The 24,402-nt window shown below is 42.8% G+C and overlaps 1 protein-coding gene across 23 annotated transcripts in view; it reads right to left on the minus strand.

Moving 5' to 3' along the window:
* celf2 (cugbp, Elav-like family member 2) overlaps positions 1-24,402 on the minus strand; it is a 236,154-nt gene that overhangs the window by 59,672 nt on the left and 152,080 nt on the right. For all 23 annotated transcript variants that reach the window (XM_085437525.1, XM_085437516.1, XM_085437511.1 and 20 more), the window contains one exon: positions 16,771-16,853. In XM_085437525.1, coding sequence (XP_085293651.1) covers positions 16,771-16,853 — 83 coding nt within the window. The remainder of the gene's footprint in view (positions 1-16,770; positions 16,854-24,402) is intronic.

Genomic DNA, 24,402 nt, shown 5'->3' on the forward strand with positions numbered 1-24,402 from the left:
GCTGATAATTTAGCAGTTCATCTTCTCCTCCAAATATGGTTACTTCTGGCTTCTAAACAACAAGGTGGAGATGAGTGGTGTCACAGTGGCTACACAGTCTGCTACAGTTTTATTAGCAACAAAATGCACAGATGCTGTAAAAGCAGATTAGTAGGTGGTTTCTCTTTGGGTTTGTCCTTAGATTTCGCACAACTGCTCAATTCCCTTTTCACTTGTGCAAAATATATTGAGATTGAGGTCCACAAGCAAGTTTTGATGATGCAAGATTAACTCATCCCATCACCAGAAGGTTTTTTTTAACCACCTGAGTGAACCATCGAGTCTACATTACAGCAGAAGGATCAGAGTGCAGCGGGCAGCCTGGATGGATTTTATGACCTTCCAGTTATAGGACAGTCTCTTTAATCACCTCCTGCTTCCTGTCTGAGGCGAAGTGTCTATCTGTCGGACTAGCTGATGAAATGTCATCCACAGGCCACCTCCTTTCAGTCTTTTTATCTTTACATTCTCATCATGTACAGAGCCCCAGCAACCTGGTCTGCATTCACACAGCCTATGGCCCCTTCCCAACCCCCCATGCTGGCTGTAAAATAGCCCCTCCCTGTGTATCGTGTGCAGGAAACCCTACACTTCCTAAATGTTAACTGCTGCTCTTGGGTTAACATTATCCTGTCGCCTCCTCTTGCCCGCCGACGTCTTGCAGGAATGCCCTGGTGTTTTTAAAGGTCAGAGGTCGGCTTGTCCTGGAGCCAGAGGACAGACTCGAGGCTCACGCTGGGAATAGAACGAGTGTGTGTTGTGTAAGGAGTGCATGGCGAGTGTGCCGCTGTGGATGTGTATGCCCTCTGCCAGCGGTCAGCACCTTCAAAGCAACAGCCAAGTTCACATGAACACAGTGTGTATGCCAAAATTTATACGGCAGCACACAAACACTGTTTCACATCCTGTGTTATGCACACACACACACACACACACACACACACACACACACACACACACACTCCTTCTCCTCCCTCTTCTCTGAAGGTGTGACGGTGAGCTGCTGGGTCAAAGTCAGACAGATGGCCCTCACAGTTGGGATTCAATATCAGTGACCGAGAGCATACGACCACTCATGCGTGCATGCAGGCAAACACACAACCCACATACACGCACGCACCCGCAAACACAGACACCTAAAAGTATTTCTCAAGCAAACACATCCACAAAGTAAGAGGCGTAGCAGCGCACATTTGACCTCCAGACAGTCACACAAACAACACTGCACGTGTATTTTCAAGAAACACTTACTGATACTTTGATTCCACTAAAGAAAAGATGCGTCTTCAAAACTAACTGGATAAATTAATTCATGTGATGACGTACATGCAACTGTAGATGTGAGATTTTTCATCTGCAGTTATTTAATTGTGATGACAGGTCTGTCCTGGGAGTTCATGCACAGTACAGACACAAAGCAGGCATCGCTGGATTCGCTTTATGGTGCTTTTATGCTCAGCATTAGAGGTGGGCGGATCTATCCAATTATTGATAGAATCGATACTAGTGTATTAGAATCAATGACAAATGTCTGAACCTTTTTGTGTTGACCGTCACGTCCGTTTCATATAGGCTAGTTGCTTCAGAGACGGGCACATTTACATTCCAGGTCTCCAAAAAGCCCAGTTTCAAAATAAATGAAAAGCTGGTAGATCTACTTTACTGTGTTAACTAATTATTCACAATCACAGTGATTTAGTGGCCATAAAAATTTGTTCCAAATTTGCAAATTAATGACGATTCATCTAATAAGTCAAGATACACTGCTCTCCAAACATACAGTTTTAAGTGTCAGCCGCGTATACGTATTAGATCAATACAAAAATTTGCAGCATCGCACACCACCACTTGCCGTTCACTCTCTGTCAGATGGCATCATGTGATGAAATGGTAAATGGCCTGTATTTGTATAGTGCTTTACTAGTCCCTAAGGACCCCAAAGCGCTTTACACATCCAGTCATCCACACATTCACACACTGGTGATGACAACCTACATTGTAGGGGAGATCGTGGCTCAAGAGTTGGGAGTTCGCCTTGTAATCGGAAGGTTGCCAGTTCGAGCCTTGGCTAGGACAGGCAAGACACTTCACCCGTTGCCTACCGGTGACGCCAGTGTCCGGCAGCCTCGCCTCTGTCAGTGCGCCCCAGGGTGTAGGTGGGTTTCAAAGCAGTTTGCATTAGTGACTCAAAGGTCAGCTGGCTTAAGAAACATAATAAACATTTTTTCCAACAGTGTATTATACACATATTGCACTTTGCTGTGTGACTCAAAGCCATAATTAAAACATTTGTCTTTCATTTTTGCCAACCCAGTTTTTTTTCTGCATAGAGCATATTTTTACTTCCACTCTTTAATTTGTGAGCCACATCAAGGACACATTTTCATTCTCTTATGATGGGAAATGAAGGTTTTCTGATTCGGGTGAATTAATTTAATCTCAATGCTTCTACTGAAATTAAGAAGTTCGGGCTGTCATGAAAAGTTCAAACAGAGCCACATGTTGATGCTGAAATAGTGTTGCTGTTTTTAAACTGCACTTATAATATGTAGATACATATATATTTACAGGGGTTACTTTTCTGAAGCAACTTAAAAAATCAGTTTCCAGTAGTTTGACTTTACTCCTTATGAAGCCAGAGATGCTGTGCGATTTGTAGTCGTTAGTGTACATCAGAAAGATCCACAAAAGTCAACTTCAGGTGACTTACCTTTCTCTGTTGCACACACTCACACACATATGCACACTCTGCTAGCTGTCATCACTATGACAAACACCTTCACCCAGACAAAGAGTGACTTTTATGCTCGTTCTCCTTTCATCAAACAAGCAACTATAAAACAAATTGTCCTTTACAATATCCCTCATCTTAGTGGCGCTTAGCACACAGTTAGCCTACATTATCCCCACTTCATTTAGCTCGGTAAACAATTAACCCGGCGCGCGTGTGTGAGCAGAATGATTGAGGGACTTGGCATTAGCTATGCTGCGTTGCGTCTCCATGCTAAGTGTTTAACATAGTTATCCTGTGTTTATGCCCCCCACCGCTACCTCCTTTCTCTCTCCTTTCCTTTTTCCGTCTCTTCCTCTCACCCCCACCCCAATGAATCCATATGCTTAAACGCTGCCACCAACTTGGAGAGAAAAGAGGGGTTAGGGAAGTTAATTTGAAACAAGCGATTAATATTTCTTTTGTTAAATAAGAGCACACATGCACGCACGCACGCTCTGAGGGTCAGCGCATCGATGAGGTTTGCCTTACTTCAGCTCTGTTTGCGATAGCATTTGGGTTTCACTACAGCAATTACAGGCCTTAATTGAATTGATTTCGATAATGAGCCTCTGTAATGACACTGCTGTGGGAATGGACGGGTGTGTGTTTGCAGTTAATAAGCCACTGTTGTTTTTGCTGGACTTAAATGATCTGTGAGGAGCCAAGCAGGATTTAAAGATGAGGAGACACGCACACATATTTAAAACACCGGTGTGTGCTGCTCTAATAGCTGCATACTGGTCAACCGTCTCCGTTCAGCTCTTTTTTTTTTACTATAAACCACTTGTCCGAGGTCTAACCTTTCAGCTTGTTGCATAATATCCTCCAGGCTATAACACATGAATGTTTGATGGCACACGGCTTACTACATGGCAAACTTAATATCCTACACCACCGCACGTCTGCTGTTTTCAGCTTAGCATAGCCGACGACTACTTCCCAGGTCCTTGGGCGGTTACAGCGGTCTGGTTTCATGGGAGCTTTTTCCGTGGCACTGCGAGAAATCTTTTAAAGGGCTGAGGAGTCAATCTGCTGGTGTATCAGTCAGTGTGAGTTAACTCATCTGCTTTTCTTGCGGTGGGCTCGGGTGCTTCTTGAGTGTTGAGTGGAAAGCTATTGTGATAGAGCAGCGATACGTGTAATGGGCTTGCACTTAAACAAACAACGCACATCGACTGACAGGCTGTGGCCATTCCTCCCCCCTGCACCACTCAGACACACTTCAAACACACAGGTAGCAGCTGATAAATGGCTGTTGGTAGCCCTCCATACGTCTGTGTCTGTTAGTTTTCTTAGGATTTCATTTAAAAGTTTGTGGACCATTAATGGGTATCAGCTGATGATCTAACAGCTAGGTGACATCGTATTTCAATCCTAATATATATATATATAACTAAAACACCCAGCACGCCCCTGCGGGCGGTTTATCCTTCAAGCTCGGGTCCTCTACCAGAGGCCTGGGAGCTTGAGGGTCCTGCGCAGTATCTTAGCTGTTCCCAGGACTGCGCTCTTCTGGACAGAGATCTCCGATGTTTTTCCCGGGATCTGCTGGAGCCACTCGCCTAGCTTGGGAGTCACCGCACCTAGTGCTCCGATTACCACGGGGACCACCGTTACCTTCACCCTCCACATCCTCTCGAGCTCTTCTCTGAGCCCTTGGTATTTCTCCAGCTTCTCGTGTTCCTTCTTCCTGATATTGCTGTCATTCGGAACCGCTACATCGATCACTACGGCCGTCTTCTTCTGTTTGTCTACCACCACCATGGTTAACCCCGGCGGAAGGGGCTACATGAATAGGATGAGGGACCTATGGATATATATATATATATATATATATATATATATATATATATATATATATATATATATATATATATATATATATATATATATATATATATATATATGGTTAAGGGGTACAATTTGCCACAAGAATCTAGACTGAGTATTAACTTTTTTTTTTTTTTTACTTCTACACAAACCCAACAGTTTATTGTAGATGAATGTGGACAACCACTCACTTAGATGTCCGAAAACCAGTTGGGTGACGTCACCGATCGGAAACCAAGGCTCACTGCAGGGTCATATGGTAGCTAACACACTATAGAGCAGACAGGCTCTAAAGCATAAACACCTAATAAATAATATTTAAATCTAGCAGCTGAGTAAAACTGCGAGAATCATTCCCGAGATCTTCTTTTATAACCAGAGCCCCCTGCTGGCCATTGGAAAGAATGCAGTTTTAAGGCCCATTTTAAGGCAATGGTTTCCCTTTGCAGACCTGGAGGCTACATCCCAGTTTCACACGCAAAGTGACTGAAATGCTCCGATGATTTCTACAGGCTGTAAACAAACTCCAAGTTTAGTGATATTTTCTAAATCCCACAACTCCTCATTAGATGGGGAAACCTTCCACTATAAACCAAAGTTAAAATCAGAATCAGAAAAACCCAGTGAATGTCTAAAACATGCAGATTAGGCAATAAACTTGTTTGTCTTTCAATGACGTTTGGTTAAACTTTTTTCTTTCTTTTTTTTAATACTTTCTCTTTATTGATTTTCATCTTACTTTACATACAGAACTAAAGAGGGCAAGGGAAACTAACACATTCACATATGTTCACATATTCCAAACTACACATCGCCTTGTTTTACTTACACATATTACATATTACACAGGTGCATGTTCCATTCAAACACAATCACGGCTAGTCCTCTGCATCGCACAGGTATCAGCTTCTAGTCTTTTAAGGTATAACCATCCCATCTTTCCCAAAGTCTCTCTCCTTTCTCCTTCTGCAGCTGCAGTGAGAAGGTAATCAATTCCATATGATGGATTATGTTAATAATGTCTATGACCAGTTTCCGTGTGGGGGGGCTTGTCTGCAACCAACATTTAGTAATTACCTTTTTGCATGCAACCATAATTATTTTCAGTAAGTATGAGTCTCTTTTATTTATATCCTCAGGAATTTTCCCAACGTACATGGTACTAAAGGAGAAGTGTTACTCCGAGCACATCCACCACCATTTGTTTAAAAAGGTCTTCAGCTTAGGGCATGACCAGAAGACATGGAAGCAACCCGCAGCGACCTCGCTGCACTCCCTCCAGCACAAACTTGTATTTTTTTCATGCTCCAATGTGACTGTTGTGGGGGCTTCACTCTGGGGCTCCACATATAAGCTATAAGTTATAAGACTTGTGATAAACACAGTGTCATACCCAGCCCTGACAGCAGAACCATTTGGTTCTAACTGGGCCACTTTTAGCAGTTGCTCAGTTACAGAGCTGGCAAATGTTGATTGGGTCAGATGTGGACAAAATGTCACAATGCATCAGACATTCAGCTGATAGAACTTGGACTTGTCGCTTAGCTGAGGATGCTAGGCTCACTCCAAGTCAGCCCTGTCACCAAAGGCCAAATGTGGCCAAGAGAGCACTGCAGATATGGGCCAATCATTCATTTCTAACTGGGAGTAAGATTGACCAAATACAAAAGTTGTTATTTAAAACATAGTCTACACTATTAGGATTTCCTAAAAGCTGTCTTTGTCCTGTTTGGTATTTGTTGTCTCATGCTCTTCTTTTCTCTTTTCTTTCCCTTCACCCCCCGGTCATAGCAGATGGCGGCCCTCCCTGAGCCTGGTTCTGCCAGAGGTCTCCTTCTGTTAAAAGAGATGTTTTTTTTTAATCCCCGCATTGGCTCATTGGGTTTCTATCTGTCTATGCTGTTGTAGGGTCTTTATCCAACAATATAGTGCGCTGAGACGGCCACTGCAATCTGATCTGAACTTAAAATGAATTCACTGTTTTGGTAGTCCTTCATTTGCATGCTTCTACGTCATATTAATATGAAATTAATATATTACTAGAGCATAAATACTGTTTTTGCTGTTTTAAATGTATAGAAAGACATCCACAAAGCCGGACTTACTGTTAAAAGACAAGAACAATAATGGAAAAGAATGGTCACACTCAAAATAATTTCCAAATCCTAAAGATTTTTAAATGTATTTACAGATTTGTGCAGAAGTCTGAACTCTCTCTGGGAAGCTTGATGATGATGATTTGAAGCAAAAATTTCAAATTTGCATTCATCGCTCCATCAGACCTGTTGCCACTGATTTTCAGTCCAGTTCTTGTGTAATTTGGCATACCTCGCCCTTTTCTCCAAGTTTCCCCTCCTTAAGAATGGCTTCTTGACTGAGCCCATTTCTGATGAGGCTTCAGTGAACAGTAAACGGATAAATGATGGATGGATTAGAGTGTCCAGATGCTTCTCGCCCGTCCTGTGTCAGGTCTTTGTTGGATTTTTTTTACAGTTTCTTAAGGACATGACTTTTACATACTGATTATCTGTTCTTTGTTTATTTTAAGTTTCCTCAAAATGTGAAAGGAAACACACCATGGCAACAATCTTTCTTCGGCTAGTAGAGGCTTAGGAATCACTTTTTGGGGCAACCAACAAGCGATTCCTGTGAAACTGTTTAAGCATTTTTCATAGATTCATCTAAAGAAGACACAATACTGGTTCTTCCCTCGAGGTAGACTCCTTTTTTATGCTTAAATGATTCAGGAGTCAGTATTAAGTGACTTAAACATAAAAAGCCACCATTCCTCTGGATGCAAGATTTAAAAGATATGCGGGGCGGTTCGAGACTTTTGCACAGCACTTTATTTTACATTTAAATGCAACTGTCGTGAGGAAAAAATGAGCCGCAGTAAACACTTAGGCCTGCAGCGAGAAAGCAACCAGAATCTTCGATTGTTTCAAAGCGAGCTCACGAATTCCCTTCAAAGACGGGAACAGTGAGAGTCTCAAGACCGCCAGGCCTTGTGCATGAAAGAATCATATTCATTCACATCATTCAAACTGATAGTGCACACTATCACTTACAGTCGGCGGTTCTGTCTGCAGCTTTGTCCGCCAACTTGAAATAATAATAAATGACCGATTAAATGGCTTTTGTCTCTGGACTGTAAATTGCTGCTTTTAAACCTTAACCTTGCTCCAGATCACACTTACTTTGATGAGGGGCCTTTGATGTGCGAACACACACAACCTTGTGCTTGTGCTCTGGCAGTGGAGCATCACTAATTATCTCACCAGCGGAAAGGTAAGGGAAGTGGGGACCTGCATGTGTGTGTGTGGTCTCAGTACGATGGTAGCTTTTAATGAGCCCCACATTTCTTATCAAGCTTGGTGCTCAACAAACGCTCTGATCCGCCCACATGGAGGACTGGGCTTGACTGATCGCGTCTGATGCCCCCCCCCACCCCCACCCCACCCCAACCCCCTCCACACCATCCTAGCCAACACCCTAATCAACCTTCCTCTCCCTTGCCTCCCTCCCCTCCCTTCCGTCTTACTGTCAGAAAGAAATATCCTTGAGAGAAACTGTGAATCAAAGGGCTTTTTCATCCTTTTTCACAAAGAAAAAGGAGCGATGGAGAGGGACAGAGATGGAGTGAGAGACTCAACAGGACAAAAGAAAGACAGAAAGTGAGCAAGGGATGGATGGAGAGAGGGCAAGAGGTGGAGGGAGTGAGAAAAGAAAACCAAGGATAAAAAGACTGAACTTCTCTGAGCTGGAGGGCGCTCCAGAGGACACGTCCTAGATTAGCTACCATCCCTCCCCTCCTTCCATCTCTCCATCCACCCTCTTTCCTCCAACCCCAGCTTCAGATGGGGAGCAGCAGCCCTGGGGCCCACTCGGCGGGCGTCAAGGGTGGAAATAGGAGGGGGGAGACACTGGGCATTTAGACATCTGTCAGCCACTAATGAAAGAGTTCAATTTAGTGGAAAATCTAAAACAACCTTGTCTGACAGGCAGGCTGACAGGCTTTAACTCGCCGTGTGTTGTTGTTGTTCGTGTACGCGTCTCGCCGTCGTGTTAGCGTGAAGAGGACCAGGAGGGGGGCATTAAAAAAAGGTGAAAGGGGGAGAAAAAAAATAATGCAATAAACTCAGGCTGTGCTGGGGCATATGCTTGCGAGCACATGAAAGTGTAGAGCTTGTGTGTGTCCTCAAGAGTCATGCAGGGGTGTGGATCAGTCCATGCAGCAGGGGTTGGGTCTTATGGCTTTACATCGCTCCAGGGGTACAGGGCATGTTTTTCAACGATAGATGGGTTATGGTAGGGTTTTCTGTGTGTGTCTGTGTGTGCGCGAGAGAGAAGAAAAAGCATATTTAGCCCTCTCCAGTGCTATTAGAGTTGGAGAGATGAACACATGGCTCTCCAGGCAAAACACGCACACGCAGACAGACGCACACACTTTGTCTCCACCCCCCCCCCCCGAGCTTCATTAGCGCATCATTAGAAACAACTCTAGTGAAAGCTGTTGTTTTAGAGAAACAGTCGTGCCTATCTGTCCTCGCCGAAAAGGCTCTATGTGTGTGTGCCATGCAGACAACTCATTATTTTTTGTTTTTTATTTTTCTCTTTACTTTTTTATAGATTAATCCACCTGCTGATTTATGTGCCGTGCTGCCTAGCGACACTGCTATTACTGAGGTTGAATAGTCAAACTGAACGCAGTTTTATTGACTGTGAAAGCATGAATGGTTGGATTCATGAACGGTCACAAATTCCATTGTTTGAAAGATGACGGGTGTGAGGATGGATGTCCACACACAAAACAACAGCCCGAAGGTTGTAATGAAACAACTGGGTGTAGAAAAGCCCTCTACCTGCGCCACACAGCAAGTGTCACATCTTCAGAATTTATTCGTTTTTGAAGATCAAATTCAAAGTAACCATATGAACTGCATCATCTAGGACAGATCTGAATCTTTAAGCTGTATATACACGATAAGCTAGATGTGGAAGATCCCCTCATTAAGAGCAAAGTAAGCACAATTACGGCAGATTTAATGTTTACTCAGAAACGCAGTTAAAAGGAAGAACTGGGCTGGGGATGGGTTGCAAAGCAGCTTGCAGAGGCAGCAACAGCTGTAGGCACGCTATAGCAGGTGAAACAGAGTGACTTTTATATGATTTGCCAACTTGTTGTGAAGGTGATTATCAGCTGAGCCATCAGCTTCTGATCTGAGCACAACTTTGGATCTTTAGGCGTTCGTGCCTTAACACATCAGTTGTGACAACACTTGCCGCTTCCTGTTTGTAAGCTTTATGTTTTGCTCTTTCACCCTCTTTTTCTTTTCACAGAAAATACTTGGTTAGGATCTCAGAAAAGAGTGTGGCATGGGACGGCATGCTCCCTTTTCAAAACCTTAACCCTTCACGTTAAAAAATGATGGCAGTAAATGATGCCACTGCATCTAAATTTGACACCATTGGTGCTCAACAAGCCTCTGTGTGTCTGAATAATGACTGAAACTTATAAGGTTTCTGCCTTTCAGGGCTTTTTAATCTGACACACAATATGGCTTATAGTGAGGTCTAATGTATTAACGAACCATTCAAGACACCTACACTCTAGTTTTTGTAAGCAAAATTCTAATTTGAGCATCAATTAGCTGGTATATTTGCAATGCAACCATACTAACCACCATTATTTGTCACATATGGTCACCACTGGCTCCAATAATCCAAATTGGAGACATCCATAATGAAAAGTCAAGGCTTTAAACACTAGAGTGGGACTATATTTGGCTATATTTATTTATTACACTGAGTTTATAGCTAAATAAGAAACATTAGCTCGCTTCCACTTCGTTTAGCTTAGCATACAGGCTAGAAACGGGGTGAAAAGCTAGCCTGGCTCAAAAGATGTAAGAATCCACAAACCACAGCCTCTAATGCATACACACTAGCAGCGTATATTTTAGCAGTTTCACAATTTCAAAATCTGAAGTGTAAAAATAACCCAAATTTCTCTGCATAGGCTGCACAAGAAGTGGTTGAAAAGTGAAATCCTTATCATTCAGCATCAACAGCAATGACACTTTACCTTGCAAGCTGAGCTACACTCATAAATATAATCTTGTTTGCTGGCCACTATCTTCTTGGAACTAAACAAAACGGAAGCAATCAACCAAAAGAAAAAGTAAATGATAACCTTGCTTTTGATACAACTGAGGTGAAAACTGAAAAGAAAAATTGTTCTGACACTCAGTTCGTGTTGTGACCTGTATCTTCTCTAGAAACATTACTTCATCGCTGAAATATGACAGGCATGTCTGGAGCTGACATGAATATACACATTCTGCATGCATACAATCACATATGCATACATTTGGTACGAGTGCGCTGACGGATCGCTGACAAATCTTCAGGAGAGACATCAGAGGAGTGATGGAGATGGGGCCGGGAGAGAAGCAACAAGCAGCGCTGTCATTTTTCTTTCTCTCTTGTTTTTTTTCCAACTGGCGAGGAAGCCTACACCTCTCCGCTTTGCTCTCGCCACCGCCATCACCTCTGTGAGAACCGAGCAGGGAGAGATTCATCACATAAAACCACAGACCCCCTTCACTTATCCATTTTCGCAAAAAATGGCAGCCATTCAACTGTTTTTTTTGCCCTAAACCAACATGGCTGCCAATACCGGTGCCCTTTTCTCCAGTCTGGCCCCCGTCCAGCTTTCCACTCTGATTGCATCTCTGCCTGTTAGGGCCTTGGGTTTGGAAGGAGAGATAGAGCGAGGGAGGGGATGAGTGCCAATACAAACATTGTTCTGCTGGCTTTTTACAAGCCAGGAGAGTGGGGAAGTTAATAAGCAGGTATTGGTTTTTAACTGCGCCCCGTTTATTGCTTTGCCCTCGAGCGTGCTGGAGTGCTCTACTCCACCTTTTTCCTGTCCATCTGCCCATCACCTTTGCTAACCTCCTGCTCAATTTCCCCCTCTCTCTGTCTGCTCTCCTTTTGTCTTGACATGCCTCATTCAGCAATTAATCCGCCATCCTCATCATCTGTTTATTTCTGCCTCCCACTGGATCCTTACTCTCATTTTATTTTATTTTTTGGCCCTTTTTTTCCCCATTTTGAGCTGAGTTGAAGCCAGTCAAAAAAAAATCCAGCATAAACCACTCAATGCTCCGTCATTATGCTGCTATTGATTTAGTGTTTTGCAAGTGTGTCCTCGGTCCTCTTCCCTGTATATTAAATCTAAAACCATATCCGTCCATCAATACAGGACAATCGCATAAGCTGTTGTTGTCCGCCTCTGACATGATGAATATGATGCGGGTTTAATTGCATATGTGTCACCTGCTTTTTTTTTTTATTTTTACATGGGTTAACATTTTTAATATTTGTTGCTCCCAGAAGCTTTTCATGAACAAACATGACAATAAACTTTCCTTTACTTCCAGCACTTATGAGCAACCTTTTAAATCTCACCGCTGGGCTCCGCAGATTCTTGTTTCAAAGAAACAACTTTCAGCTTCATTTTTAAAAACTCTGTTACAGCACTTGGCACAAAGCTACAACCCCTACAAGCAGTAGCGGGTGGCTCAGTGGAGTTGTTTTGTCCTGGGGCTTGCCTGTGAGGCTACAAATAGGCTGACCTAACCCAAATCTGGGGCCATGAAGAGCTTAAAAGACACAATTTGGGGTTAGAAAAACTGCTTTAATCCTCTACAAGGTTGATGTAAAAAAAATATTTAATTTCAAATTTTATTTCATACTTTCAGTCACTTAGTTGCCAGCCAGCAGAAGTACTGAGGAATGGTCAGAGCCTGCTAGAGAACACAGATGGACTATAGACAGACTGTTTATAAAAGATGAATGCAGCCTGCAGGTTTGAAAAGCTAAGCCAGGGCATAAGTGCATTAAACCTTTATTCTTTCTAAAGGCCAGCAGTTGGTGAATCCTCTGGATGCAAAAAGAATGAAGTGGTAAATAAGAATGCATGCAGGTAGTCTATGATAACCCAAACCTATATGCAGAGTGGGATTTCCCTCCTTAATATGTAACCAATAAAATATGGCTTGTTTGTTACGTATTACTGCTTAAAATATAGGTTACTTTTTTAACCACCACATCTGATTTTTAAAGTGAATCTAGAGTAAGTAACACTGGGGTCACTGGGTTCAGACTCTGTGCCGCTCGTCTTTTAGACCATGGCCCTTTGTGCTAAACCCACAGTGAGAAACCTTGGTGTTAAACTGGAGCATGATTTTTATACTAAATAAGCAGCTGAATTCTGTTATTAACACTAGTTTTTACCACTTGAGGCTTTTATCCACCATCAAATCAGCTTTATCTTTTAAAAGGTTTGAATGTCTCATTCATGCTTTTATCACAATGTGTCTGGACTATTGTAATGCACACTGTGTTGGCCTTAGTAAAGTTTCCCTTTTTTGCCTGCAGTTAGTCGGGATTTGTCTTCTAACTGGTACTCGCCATTGCAAGAACATTACGCATCCTGGCCTCCCCCCATGTTCCCTCAAGTTTGCTGAGGTCCATAGACCAGCTGCTCCTGGTAGTCCAAACAACCGGACTGAAAACCAGGGGCAACTGAGCTTGTTCACACCTCCCTGTCCATGGTATTACAGTTTTTGAAAACACATCTTAAAACTAATTTTTATTCCTTTATTTATTATTTATTTCATGACTCTGCTCTGTTCCAACTTTTCATTGAGCCAAAGAACTCAGCTGTTTCAGAAAACTACCGCTCATTAAATCAAAGAGAAATTAACTATCACAAAAAAAACCCAACCTAAAAATCTCCTCCTGCTGATTGCTCCCTCTGGGCTGTTAGAAAACCTTGCCATGAACAACATCTCTAAAGAAATGTTATCTGCAAGTGATAGAGGGCTGATAGAGACGAGCAAATATACTCCTGATTGGAAATATCAACCCTAACCCTAATTTAAACTAAATGCGATTCATTCAAGCTTAGAGAATTAAATATAAAGAAATGTTTTACTATATTCTTGCTCGGCTTCCATATGACAGATATTACCTACCAGAGGCATCATAATTTCCAGATAGACATATTTAAATGTTAATAAATGCATTTTCTACAAGTTTAGGTGTAATGTTTTGTACTGACGTTTTAAAGACGCTCTGATAATGTGTTGTTTACTCTGCTTCAGAGACCAAATACAGACCCAAATTTACTGCTACCTGACATCAAAAAGGCCCAAACGAATGCTGCAGGAGAGAGAAGCAAGTGAGGAAGAGGGATGACCAGACAGAACAGAGGGAGGGATGGTGTTATGGTGTAGAAGAAGGCGATTTCATGTTCCTATAATCCTGAAACTGCTGCAGTATGTGTCCTCCCCTGGGCTGTTTCACACCTCCAACCAGGGATAAGTGACAAGCTCTCACGGTGCAGAGAAACAGCCGAAATTTAACATACTTATTCCACGAGCAATTAACACGGTGACTCTGTGCAAAACAACAAGATTGACTCTGAATCGGGAGCGGGAGCATAAATCCCACGTACGGCTCTTGTGGGATTCGTAGTATCCACCCTGTCCTGCCCAGGGGGGCTATCCACTGATCCAACCGACAGAAGTAAGAGCGTGCAGGCGCTCAACTGATGAGATTCCAGTTAGCTGGCACAGAGGGGTGGGGAAGCAGCCAATAACCTGAGCAGAAGGGATCTGGGGGCCTCTAAATATCCACCCAGGGCTAAAAGTGTGAGAGTGCGAGCAAGCTTCAGCCCACTTCCTCTATTGCTCTCCTGGGCCACAAGAGGGAACAATATTGGAAAATGGAGCACCAGCACACTCCTTTATAGTCAGGCATATGCACGGGTGTCCAGAAAAGCAGGAACAGATGCCAGCAAGCAGATAAACATGCAAGTGTTTTCGACTGCTAGTGGCAGCGTGTTTTGATGATTGTTCTCTAATCATCTTTGCACAAGGATGAGCGTGCAGGCTAGAAGCAAAGGGAAACACAACACAAACTCCTGCAGACTGCCGAAGCCAGTAATGAAAATATAAAGTGGGGACGAGTGGGTGATTGTCAGCTTTTGGTGAACATTTGCTTGGAATAAATTTGGACAACACGTTTTTGCGAAACAACAGCAGATGATATCATTACACTAAAAGCCGATAAATTATAAATCACTGGCAATAACTAGTTGTAATGTCTGTATTTCAGTGGAAACGTCTCCTCACCTGCTGGCACTCAATTTCGATGTTGTCAGCGCATTGATATGTTATCAGCAGTTGGTGCCCCACTCTCACCAACTGACTAGCAGGCTCATTAGTCTGTTACAGCCATTCTAATCAGTGACAAACAGAGAGCAAACCCACATTACATGGGATGCATCTTGTGTGCAGAAGTGCACAGTGTTAAATGTGGTAAGTTAGCATGTGAAAAATTTATATCAATATTTTGTGCAGTAAAAATATTTCTAAAAGTCACCGATTCTTAACGCAGCCGTTGACATCAACCATGTAATATCACAGGATGAATTTATTATTATTATTACTTTTTGAACGGATCGAAATAAACACATGTGACCAATCAGACCACTGCATTTGGCAATGAGTGCGCTCGTAGATGGTCAGATGTGGTCTTTGTTGTCTACATACGCGTTACACAACAAGTTCGAAACTGGAAACCTCTGAATTTTGTTTCGCTTTTTCACAATGTGCAAAGTGTGTAAAGAGAAATTACAAACAAAAGTAAAAGGCAACTCTTAAAAACTGTCTAAAAGATGAGTCTTTAACTTGCATGTCATGATCGAGAATTACATAGATGGGTATGGATTATTATTATTAATCCCACACTGTGGAAATCCACTTGTTACAGCAGCACATGGCTCAGGTAGAAAAAGTCCATTTGAGTTATGTTTGAAAATAAAACCAAAAAATAAGAAAAAAAAAAGCCAAAACTGCTAAAAATGATGATTCAAGTCAAATAAAAGAGTAATTTGTATGATGTACAAATGGCTACTATATACAGTAAAATACAGGACAAAGACATTTTCTAGATTTTCTATATGTACATGGGAAGTGCTGAGGGAATGATAGTATATATATGTGCTTCCACTACCTCTCTGGTCTCTTATTGTGGACTTTTAATGTGAAAGCACACTGTCTAATCGTAGGTGGTAGCAGCACCAGTAACAGGTGGAAGAAGCCACCAAAGATCAACATGAGACTGTGTGCGAGTGACACATGAAGCACGTAGTACTACGACTCGAGCATTTTTCACAAATTAATTCCAGACAGCATCAGGAGACTCAGGTTGGGACACTGTCCTCAGCTGCACTCTTTCATATGTGGCACACAGCGCGCTACAGTCTGCTTCTGACAGGTTCTCCATATTGGAAATAGTCAATCTGGTTTATTTAAAGGTGATTTCAGGATAGTGCGCAGGAGGCGGGAGACCTTATGTCCATTCGATTGCTGTGAACTCACGGGACTACTGTCTGCACCCAGAGCCGACAGGATAAATACTGAGGTTTTTACATGCAGCTCTGCGGTCTGCGGCTGAGTGATGGTGCAACACAGGGATCTTATTTGCCTCTATCTGTGTACATATCAAAAGATGGTCTGTGGTTCTTCTATTAGGTAGGCTACACTGACTAACCTTCTAGGATAAAGGTAGAGCTTGGGTTTTAGGCTGAAGTCCACCTACTTTCATTAGAAATGTTTCCTTTTTTGGATCATCCAAAATCTTTTTAACAACAAAAACTGAACGAATGTCTGAAATGGATCATTTTCTATTTTCTAGAAACTTTTCTAACTCCAGACAGTCCCCTGGTGACCCGGTGGCTGTTATGGTGGTAATAATGGTTTTTGACTTTTATGACATTCACACTTAAGCTTGGAAAGAACCAGTGGACATAGACTCCCTCCAAACTTTTGAACTAACCTTGACAGTCACCTGCTCGCACTCTCGGTCACTCACAAATGCTCTGTAGCAGCAGCGCAACACACTGAGGCAGTTACTTGCGTATTCATACCCACCCACACACACACAACACAGGTCGGTGTGGGGCGGGGTCGGGCGGGGCTGCCTCGAGGTACCGCTGTAAGTGTGTGATTAGAGGAGAAAGTAGGCAGAGGAGAATGAGGACACACACTCACCCCTGTTAAGGTCTTTATGTTATGCAGTGCATTCTGAGCTTCAAGGGCAGCTTTCCTTGTGTAAAACGTGACAAAACAGCAGCCTGGGGAGAAAGAGAGAGAGAGAGAGATGAGCATAAGGAGCAACAAAGAGCATTTTCTCTCTTCATCTGCCTGGCATCACCTGTCGACACTGGGAGACGCTGAGTGAATGTTAAGGAGAAAACATCCTAACGGAGAGGAAGAGAACACTTTTTTTTTTTAGTTTGTTTCAACGCTGATGACTTGAGCCTGGAGGAACCGTGCACACAAAGTGATGCATGAGCACACACTCACACAGACACACACTCACATGCGAACAACAAGGAAACGAAGACAGGAACGTGGAGAAGCAAGGTTGTCTCTTCATTAATCCCAGAGTGATCTGTGAACAGCTGCTTTATCGTTCATTCACCAAAGAAAGCGCTGACTCATTTATTTATGCTCCCTTTATTTGCATCTCGACATTTCTGACAAATGTGGGCTGGAAATGGAAACATTCAGGTGACACACATGTTACAGCAGTTTTTAAATGATCATATTTAAACGATTCATCAAAAAGTAGTGAAGCCATCTAAAATCAGTGGAAAAAACTGTAAATCTGACAAAGAGTAAAATAAAGAAATCAGCGACTGAAACCTTGGCATGATTCAGTTTGAAGTGTCAATGCAATTCACTGATCAGGCTACTAAAAATCACTTTAAATCAAAATTTGAGCTACGTTTAACTTTGACACTGCAATGTCTTTAGACCTGCAAATTAAACTTTACAAGGTGCTTGCATGCTCACACTCTCACACAGTACCACAACTGGACTCGAATGTAAATGTATACACAATTGCAGTGAAGAAAGCAGGGAGGGAAACGAGAGTAGGGCTGAAACACCGCAGTCACGGGCCATTTTCAGTCAGCACACAAACCTGCACAGTCAGGCAAAAATAAGCCAGCGGGAGGAAAATGTAGGGCAGAGACCGAGGTGTGACTCTTCTATTTTCCTCGTACACACAGCAAGCAGCTGTTTATGTCAAACACAAGGTTTGGACAAATCGCTCACGGTGAGGATTTTGTGTCTGCGTTTACGTCCTCATGACACGACTGTCGAACAGCTATGGGGAAATTTCCAAACGAGATGTAACGGGGAGAACATTTATCAAGGCAACCCACGGCGGGCTCGAATAAATCCAGTGTTTGAACTAAAACTAGCATTCTGGGGAGAGCATAAACCATGTTTTTGTAGATACAGTTTAAAGATGCCACATGCAGGCAATCATTAAGTTACTGCTTCGAAAAGAAGGCAGCCATAAGGATGCAGTGGCTGAATGCATGCGTGTGTCACTGCCACTGCCGCCACTGTTGAAAATGTGGAGAATGTGTTGAGAGCTGCTCATCCAACTAACACAGCGAGTTTACTGTTAGCTTGTGACTTTCACAGGTGTTCCGTCCTGTTATTGTCTCCCCAAAAACACTTCCGTTTATCTCATGTCTGAATCTTTTGTAGTAAGCCTCGTTATCCATGACACAAACAAACACACCAAGTTGGACAAAAAATCGCGTAGATCTCAGTAAAGTTGTGATGCGCGATTTCTTACAATCATCACAGACATGAACGTGCAGAAATCTTGCTGAGATGCTGAGCAGGTGAAACATGCACATTTACCCAGGTTACAGGTTACCCAAACAAAAATATCCTGTCAAAGAGAATTATGCCCAAGAGCCTAACTTCAACAAATTTCACTACTTGTTCATCCTTTTTTTTTTTTTTTTTTTTTTTACCATAAATTAATGTAAAAAGAAACTGGTGCATAAAAAAATTTCTCCAGAATGCAGGAAACAAAGAGTTTGGTGCTCAAAATTGAACTTATATTTGACATTTCTTCCCGATTCTCAAATAAAACCTATACCCATGTCCATAAACTGAACCCGGGGAAAGATAGTGGAGACGACGGTAGAATGGCTGTCCAAATTATTACTAATATACATTAAAGTTTGTGATCAATCTAAATTGCCCATAGGTGTGAATGCAGGAGTGAATGTGAGTGCGAATGGTTGTCTGTCTCTGTGTGTTAGCCTGGCGACCAGTCCAAGGTGTACTCGGCCTCTCGCCCTATGACAGCTGGGATAGGCTCCAGCACCCCCCGCGATCCTGAAAAGGATAAGCGGAAGCGAATGGATGGATGGATACATTAAAGGGAGCTACCGCAGGATAAAATCCCAAACTGTGGATTGACTTCTTCTTGCATTAAACCTCTGCTCACCTACAGCTGCTTACCTGGTGAAGAGGATCAGTAAACTGCACATTAGCATGAGGCAGCCACAGGTGAGGCACTGCTATGGCTTCAGCATCTTAGTCCAGGTTCATATGCTCATATGCTTGGACCTGCTGCCTCCAGCTCTGCTCATCTGGTAATTTTGTTGTGTATTTATTTGTCCAGAGATGAGCAGAGCGGACCATTGTTTACATCTGCTTTGGTGTCTCCCCCATTGTCTTTATGGCACAAATCAATTCAGTGTGAATACGGTGAATCGGTTGAGGTTTTGTTGCCTGTGCTGCAGACATCAGCCCTGATGACACTTGCCCTGCAGTGCATCTTAGTGAAATCCAACAGTGAGCATCTGGAGCAGGTTTAGCATCCAAATCCCAAAGTCCCTTTGATGAGGCTGGGAGTGTAATGGATCTGAATTCCTGCGGTGTCCTCTGGGTGCCAGGGCTGTTGAATAGTTGGCCCTTAGCCTAGCATCAGCAACGTGATTGGTGTTGTGATTCAGATGGTGCAGTGCCTGTGTATTAGCAGGGATAACTCTCAGCTTAGCGTTTTCCCTCTATGACCCCCAGTGTGAAAGACGGCTCGGGGTGTCACTTCACTAAACCCTAAGCCCCCCCGCTTCAGCTATCAGTATCAATTTGCCACCAAGAGTTTCACACCAGCTTCTACTGGTTAAAGGCAGGGAGATAATCGGGGGTATTAATCATGACTGACAGAATATCACTGGGTAAAAATGTATTCAATGTATTCCATGTGGGTCACCAAAAAGATGGCAAATACACACCAAACTCTGTGGTAAAAGTGCTGGCTTCCACATATCGCTGATCTCCATCAGTTCGGCTTCATCTTTGTGCCGCATTTCCATGATAAAAATTAGACCCAGTGAGGATACGGATGATGGAGAAGCACTGAAAATCCTAAATTAGGTTGAAGTTGTAGTTGTAGTTAAGCCAGCATGAAAAAGCACCATTAGAGAGAAAAAAAAGAGTAAAACTAAACAAATATTAGCAGTGGAGTGTGCCTATGAATTAAAATTAGCCATGGTGAAGAATGGTCCAAAGAACTATTGAAATTAGAGTCCTAATAAGAGGAGACGATCAAATAATGAAACTCCACCAACAGTGGGAAACCAAATAAAATAAAAATCCTTGAAATGTAAAAGCTTTTAATACATGTACAAGTTTTTACTGAGCAATGAAACGACTGCATACAACTCCAACACCCACATAATATATGAGCCATGCACCACCATACCCTCTAAAACAGGGGTGGGGGAGTTCCAGGACTCAAGGGTCAGTGTCCTGCAGGTTTTAGATATCACCCTGGGTCAGCACACCTGAATTAACTGACTAGTTCATTACCAGGCCTCTGGAGAACTTCAAGACATGTTTAGGAGGTAATTTAGCCATTTAAATCAGCTGTTTTGGATCAAGGACACATTTAAAACCTGCAGGACACCAGCCCTTGAGGCCTGGAGTTCCCCGACCCCTGCTCTAAAAGCAGACCTTGGGAACATGACGGTGATCCGTTCAATTCATTTTTATTTACATAGCACCAAATCACAACTTGCTAAAGGTGCTTTATATTCAAAGGTAAACACCCTCCAATAATAGGGAGAAAACCCCAATGAACGAGCACTTGACGACAGTGGGAAGGAAAAACTCCATTTTAACAGGAAGAAACCTCCGCAGGACCACGCTCAGTGAGGGGCAGTCATCTGCCGCCACTGGTTGAGGTTTAGGGGAGAAAGATGGGCCAAAAGAGTCAAAACTTTCAATGAATAATCTAAACACTCCTAAAAAAGTAAAAATAAAGGGTTTAATTGCAAAGTAATTGAAAAGGCCTGTGCAGATGCACTTTAGAGGTATACTGTAAGGGTCTCAAAACTACTTATGTGTACTGTTTTCCACCAATGTGTGGTGCCAGTTTGACCCCTGCCCTGTCCCCCCTGCCAGCCTCTCCCCACCATGCCTGCTTGTCCATGGATGACACCAGCGACTCATCTTGACCTACCTCTCCTCACCACCGAGGTGAGTCCAATCAGTCTCATAGACTGACCCAGAAAAACACAGTAAATTATCTGATGTACAAGTGTTCTCACTAGCTTCATTGTTTTTGCAAGAGGCACATAATTTTCAACTGTATATTTCCTGCATGCTGGGTAAAAAGTAGAGATTATGTGTATTCAAGGGCGAGCTTTTTAGTATTGCCTCAGTTTTGTACATTATAATTCCAATTGCACCTGTGTTCAAGCTTTGCCCCCCTGTGTGCGATTAGCAATTCCAATAACAATGTTGGAGGGTTAGCGGCTAGATGTGAATTCTGATTCCAGTGGCATTTTCTACATATCTGTATATGGGAGGGTTAGCTTTTGGTGTTAGCATTAGTGATTCTGACGGCATATAATGTGCTGTTAGCGCTGTGTTAGCCACGGTGTGTTGTCATTCCCACGGCGTAGCCAGGGCCTTGGAGCCATGCGGCATGTGGCAGAGCGTCCCAGGTGGTGGGCTGTCAAGATGAGGATCAAAGAGCAGAGGAGTGGACCACACACACACACACACACACACACACACACACACACACACACACACACACACACACACACACACACAGAATCCTGCAGAAAGCCACTGAGTGTGCATATTTTAGGTGTAGGTCTGCACGTTTGCTTTTTATTTACACATAAGCATACCTGTACTACAACCACAAGCAGGTGCAGGGGCCCAGCACGAATAAGCTCTTTCCATCAATTTGTGTGCATGTTTCTTTTTTTCTGCAGAACAAACATTTACCTGAAGGCCGAGAGGGCTCTGAGCAAGGAGACACACTTTGCTTGTGTTGTTGAAAAGGGACACTTAAAACCACACACCAGAGACGTGCACGCACAAATCTGGAGCGGCAGGAAGGAATCTATTAGACGCTGGAGTGTACGTGTGCACGTAACAGAAAGAGCAAGACAGCCAGATGGGACATGGGAAAGGAGGGCAGAGCGTTTGCAAGTGAGAAGAAAAAAAAAGAGAAGAAGAAGAGGGGAGAGAAACAACCGTTGTGAGTTGAATAGAGAGCAGAGGAGGGAGATGCCTGTTCATAAATGCTTCATGGCTGCTGAAGGGGGCCTTTGACTGAGCGAAGACCCACGGCCCCCTGCCTCTGTCAACACATCTACCCCCTCCAACAACAGGTCGACCCCAACTTCTCAGCTCGAGACAGCAGAGCTGCAGAGGAGCTGAAGGGGGGGCTGAATCGGCAAGTTGAGGAGGTTTTTTTTCTCTCACTTATGTCTTCCAACGGCTTTCTCTAAAAATCAGGCACACGCGAGGCCGTGTTCTTAGAGTCTGAAAATTAAACCCGCTTTAGAGGTGACAACCTGACCTGTAATTTTACTTTCTTTGCAAATTAATTTCATAATGTTTTCTTCTTGTTCTGTAACTCTTCATTTGAATGGGAACATCCCAGTCTCCCCTCCATGCCATGAGGGTCACCTTAGCCTGAGTGCCAACTAATCTACTTAAATGACTTTCATTAGTCTGGGTTTCAGCGCTGTTTCCCAGTGGCCATGTTGGACTGTTTCTAGACTATCATTTTTTATCTTGAGCTGATGGAAATTGTTATATTTAAACACACTTACAGAAAATAAAGCACCTTATTACATCTTTAGGTTTAGACCTTTAGCTTGTCATTGGTGTGGCACCTGCTGAGTTACTGGCACTGTCATTCGTGTCCAGTGACAATTTTTTACCTTAATCATTGTCATATTTAGAAGTTAGAGTGTGTCTTTGGACTGTGGGAGCACCTGAAGAAAACCCAAACACACAAGGAGGACAAGCGCCCTGGGCAGGTTTAAACCTAGCACCTTTGTGAGGTGAGGCGACCACTGTTCCACCTGTACAAGGCAGATACAAAGTAAACTTGTCAGCGGGTATTAAATACCTTTTAATTTAACTTAAATATATGAGGAAACCCTTAAAGTCTCATTTCTTTTTGTATAACAGACTGTCTCCTCACGCTCAACCACAGAATCTATAATAAATGGTCCTAATATCTACCTTTTACTGCTCGGAACAAGCACTTACAAGTAATCACCTTTAAATCCAATAATTAGCCCTTGGGGGTACATTTGTGGAGACTGTATCTGTAGGGACAGAAACTTACTGTAGTCCAATTTCAGTGTAAAGGGTGTGCAGTTACGCCACTTTATAACTTCTATTAGTGGGGTGTCAAATATAAGGCTCGGGGGCCAGAATTAGCCTGGCACAGACTCCAAATAAAGTTTGGTCTTTAAACTGTATTTTCACAAGTCTTCCCCCATGGCTATTCATATGGGCTTCAAACAAGAATTTCAAAGTGTACAGTCTTCACATGTGGTCGTGGGGACGAGTTAGCTTGCTTTGCTAGTGTAAGCTCAGGGACAGCTTGTTAAATTCAGATAGATGCTAACTCTACGAGAATCTTCCTGTGTATCGCTCCCTTTGTGCAACTCTGAGCTTTAACACAGTCCAGGTTCAGTCCAGTCCATCAAAAAGAATAATACGATTTCACAGCACTTTAATTTAAAGCTGTGCACGGGTAACGATGGAAACATGGACTGGAAGAAAGAGCAGATTCATGAGTTTCACGTCATTGAAGGTAGTTAGCATAACAACAGCAGTGACTCCAGACATGCTCACAAAAGCATGGGACGAGTTTTATATGTACAACTTTATATTAGCCATTTATTTTAAAATTTACTCAAATCTCTATGTTCATTATTTTAAATATTTTTAAGACAGCCTTGTGGCGGAGGTTTGGTCCCTGGCTCAGTTGCAGGGGAGGGGTGAGCTCAAGGGGCAGTGCCAAGGAGGTTGGAGGCACAGCCCATATGGAAAAGATATATATAAATCTTATAAAGTTTGTATCTGTCTTGTGTGAAACTTGTATGAAAAGCACACAAGAGTGAAAACAGATATAAGATCCCTTGAAAAATTATATAATGAAACTTGTATGTTTTGGTTACTTACTAAAACAATATATATAAAAGTAATGAGAAAGTGGCCACTTTCATGAGTAAATCATATAAGTTTTTACTATTTCTTTTCCATATGGGAGGTGGAGGTCAGAGACCAGAAGAGGAGGTGTGTGTGTGAGGCCACCTGGAAAGCTGACTACGCTGGAATATTCGTGCTGATCTGAAGTGCATTGTGTGTTTCACAAATAAACTGTAAACAACTATCAGAATGCTGTGTGGGGTCCAAATTATTAACAATACAGAAGTGACCTTGTTTTGTGGCACAAACAGCATAACACTGAATGAGTATTACAAACTGGAGAGTTTCCTTAAAGATGGAAATTAGTGAAATGTGCATGATTTCATC

Source organism: Copadichromis virginalis, linkage group LG17, assembly GCF_057382275.1.
Source record: "Copadichromis virginalis isolate Kocher_CV1m ecotype Utaka linkage group LG17, C_Virginalis_male_GT1.1, whole genome shotgun sequence".
In the NCBI taxonomy this organism is placed as follows: domain Eukaryota; kingdom Metazoa; phylum Chordata; class Actinopteri; order Cichliformes; family Cichlidae; genus Copadichromis; species Copadichromis virginalis.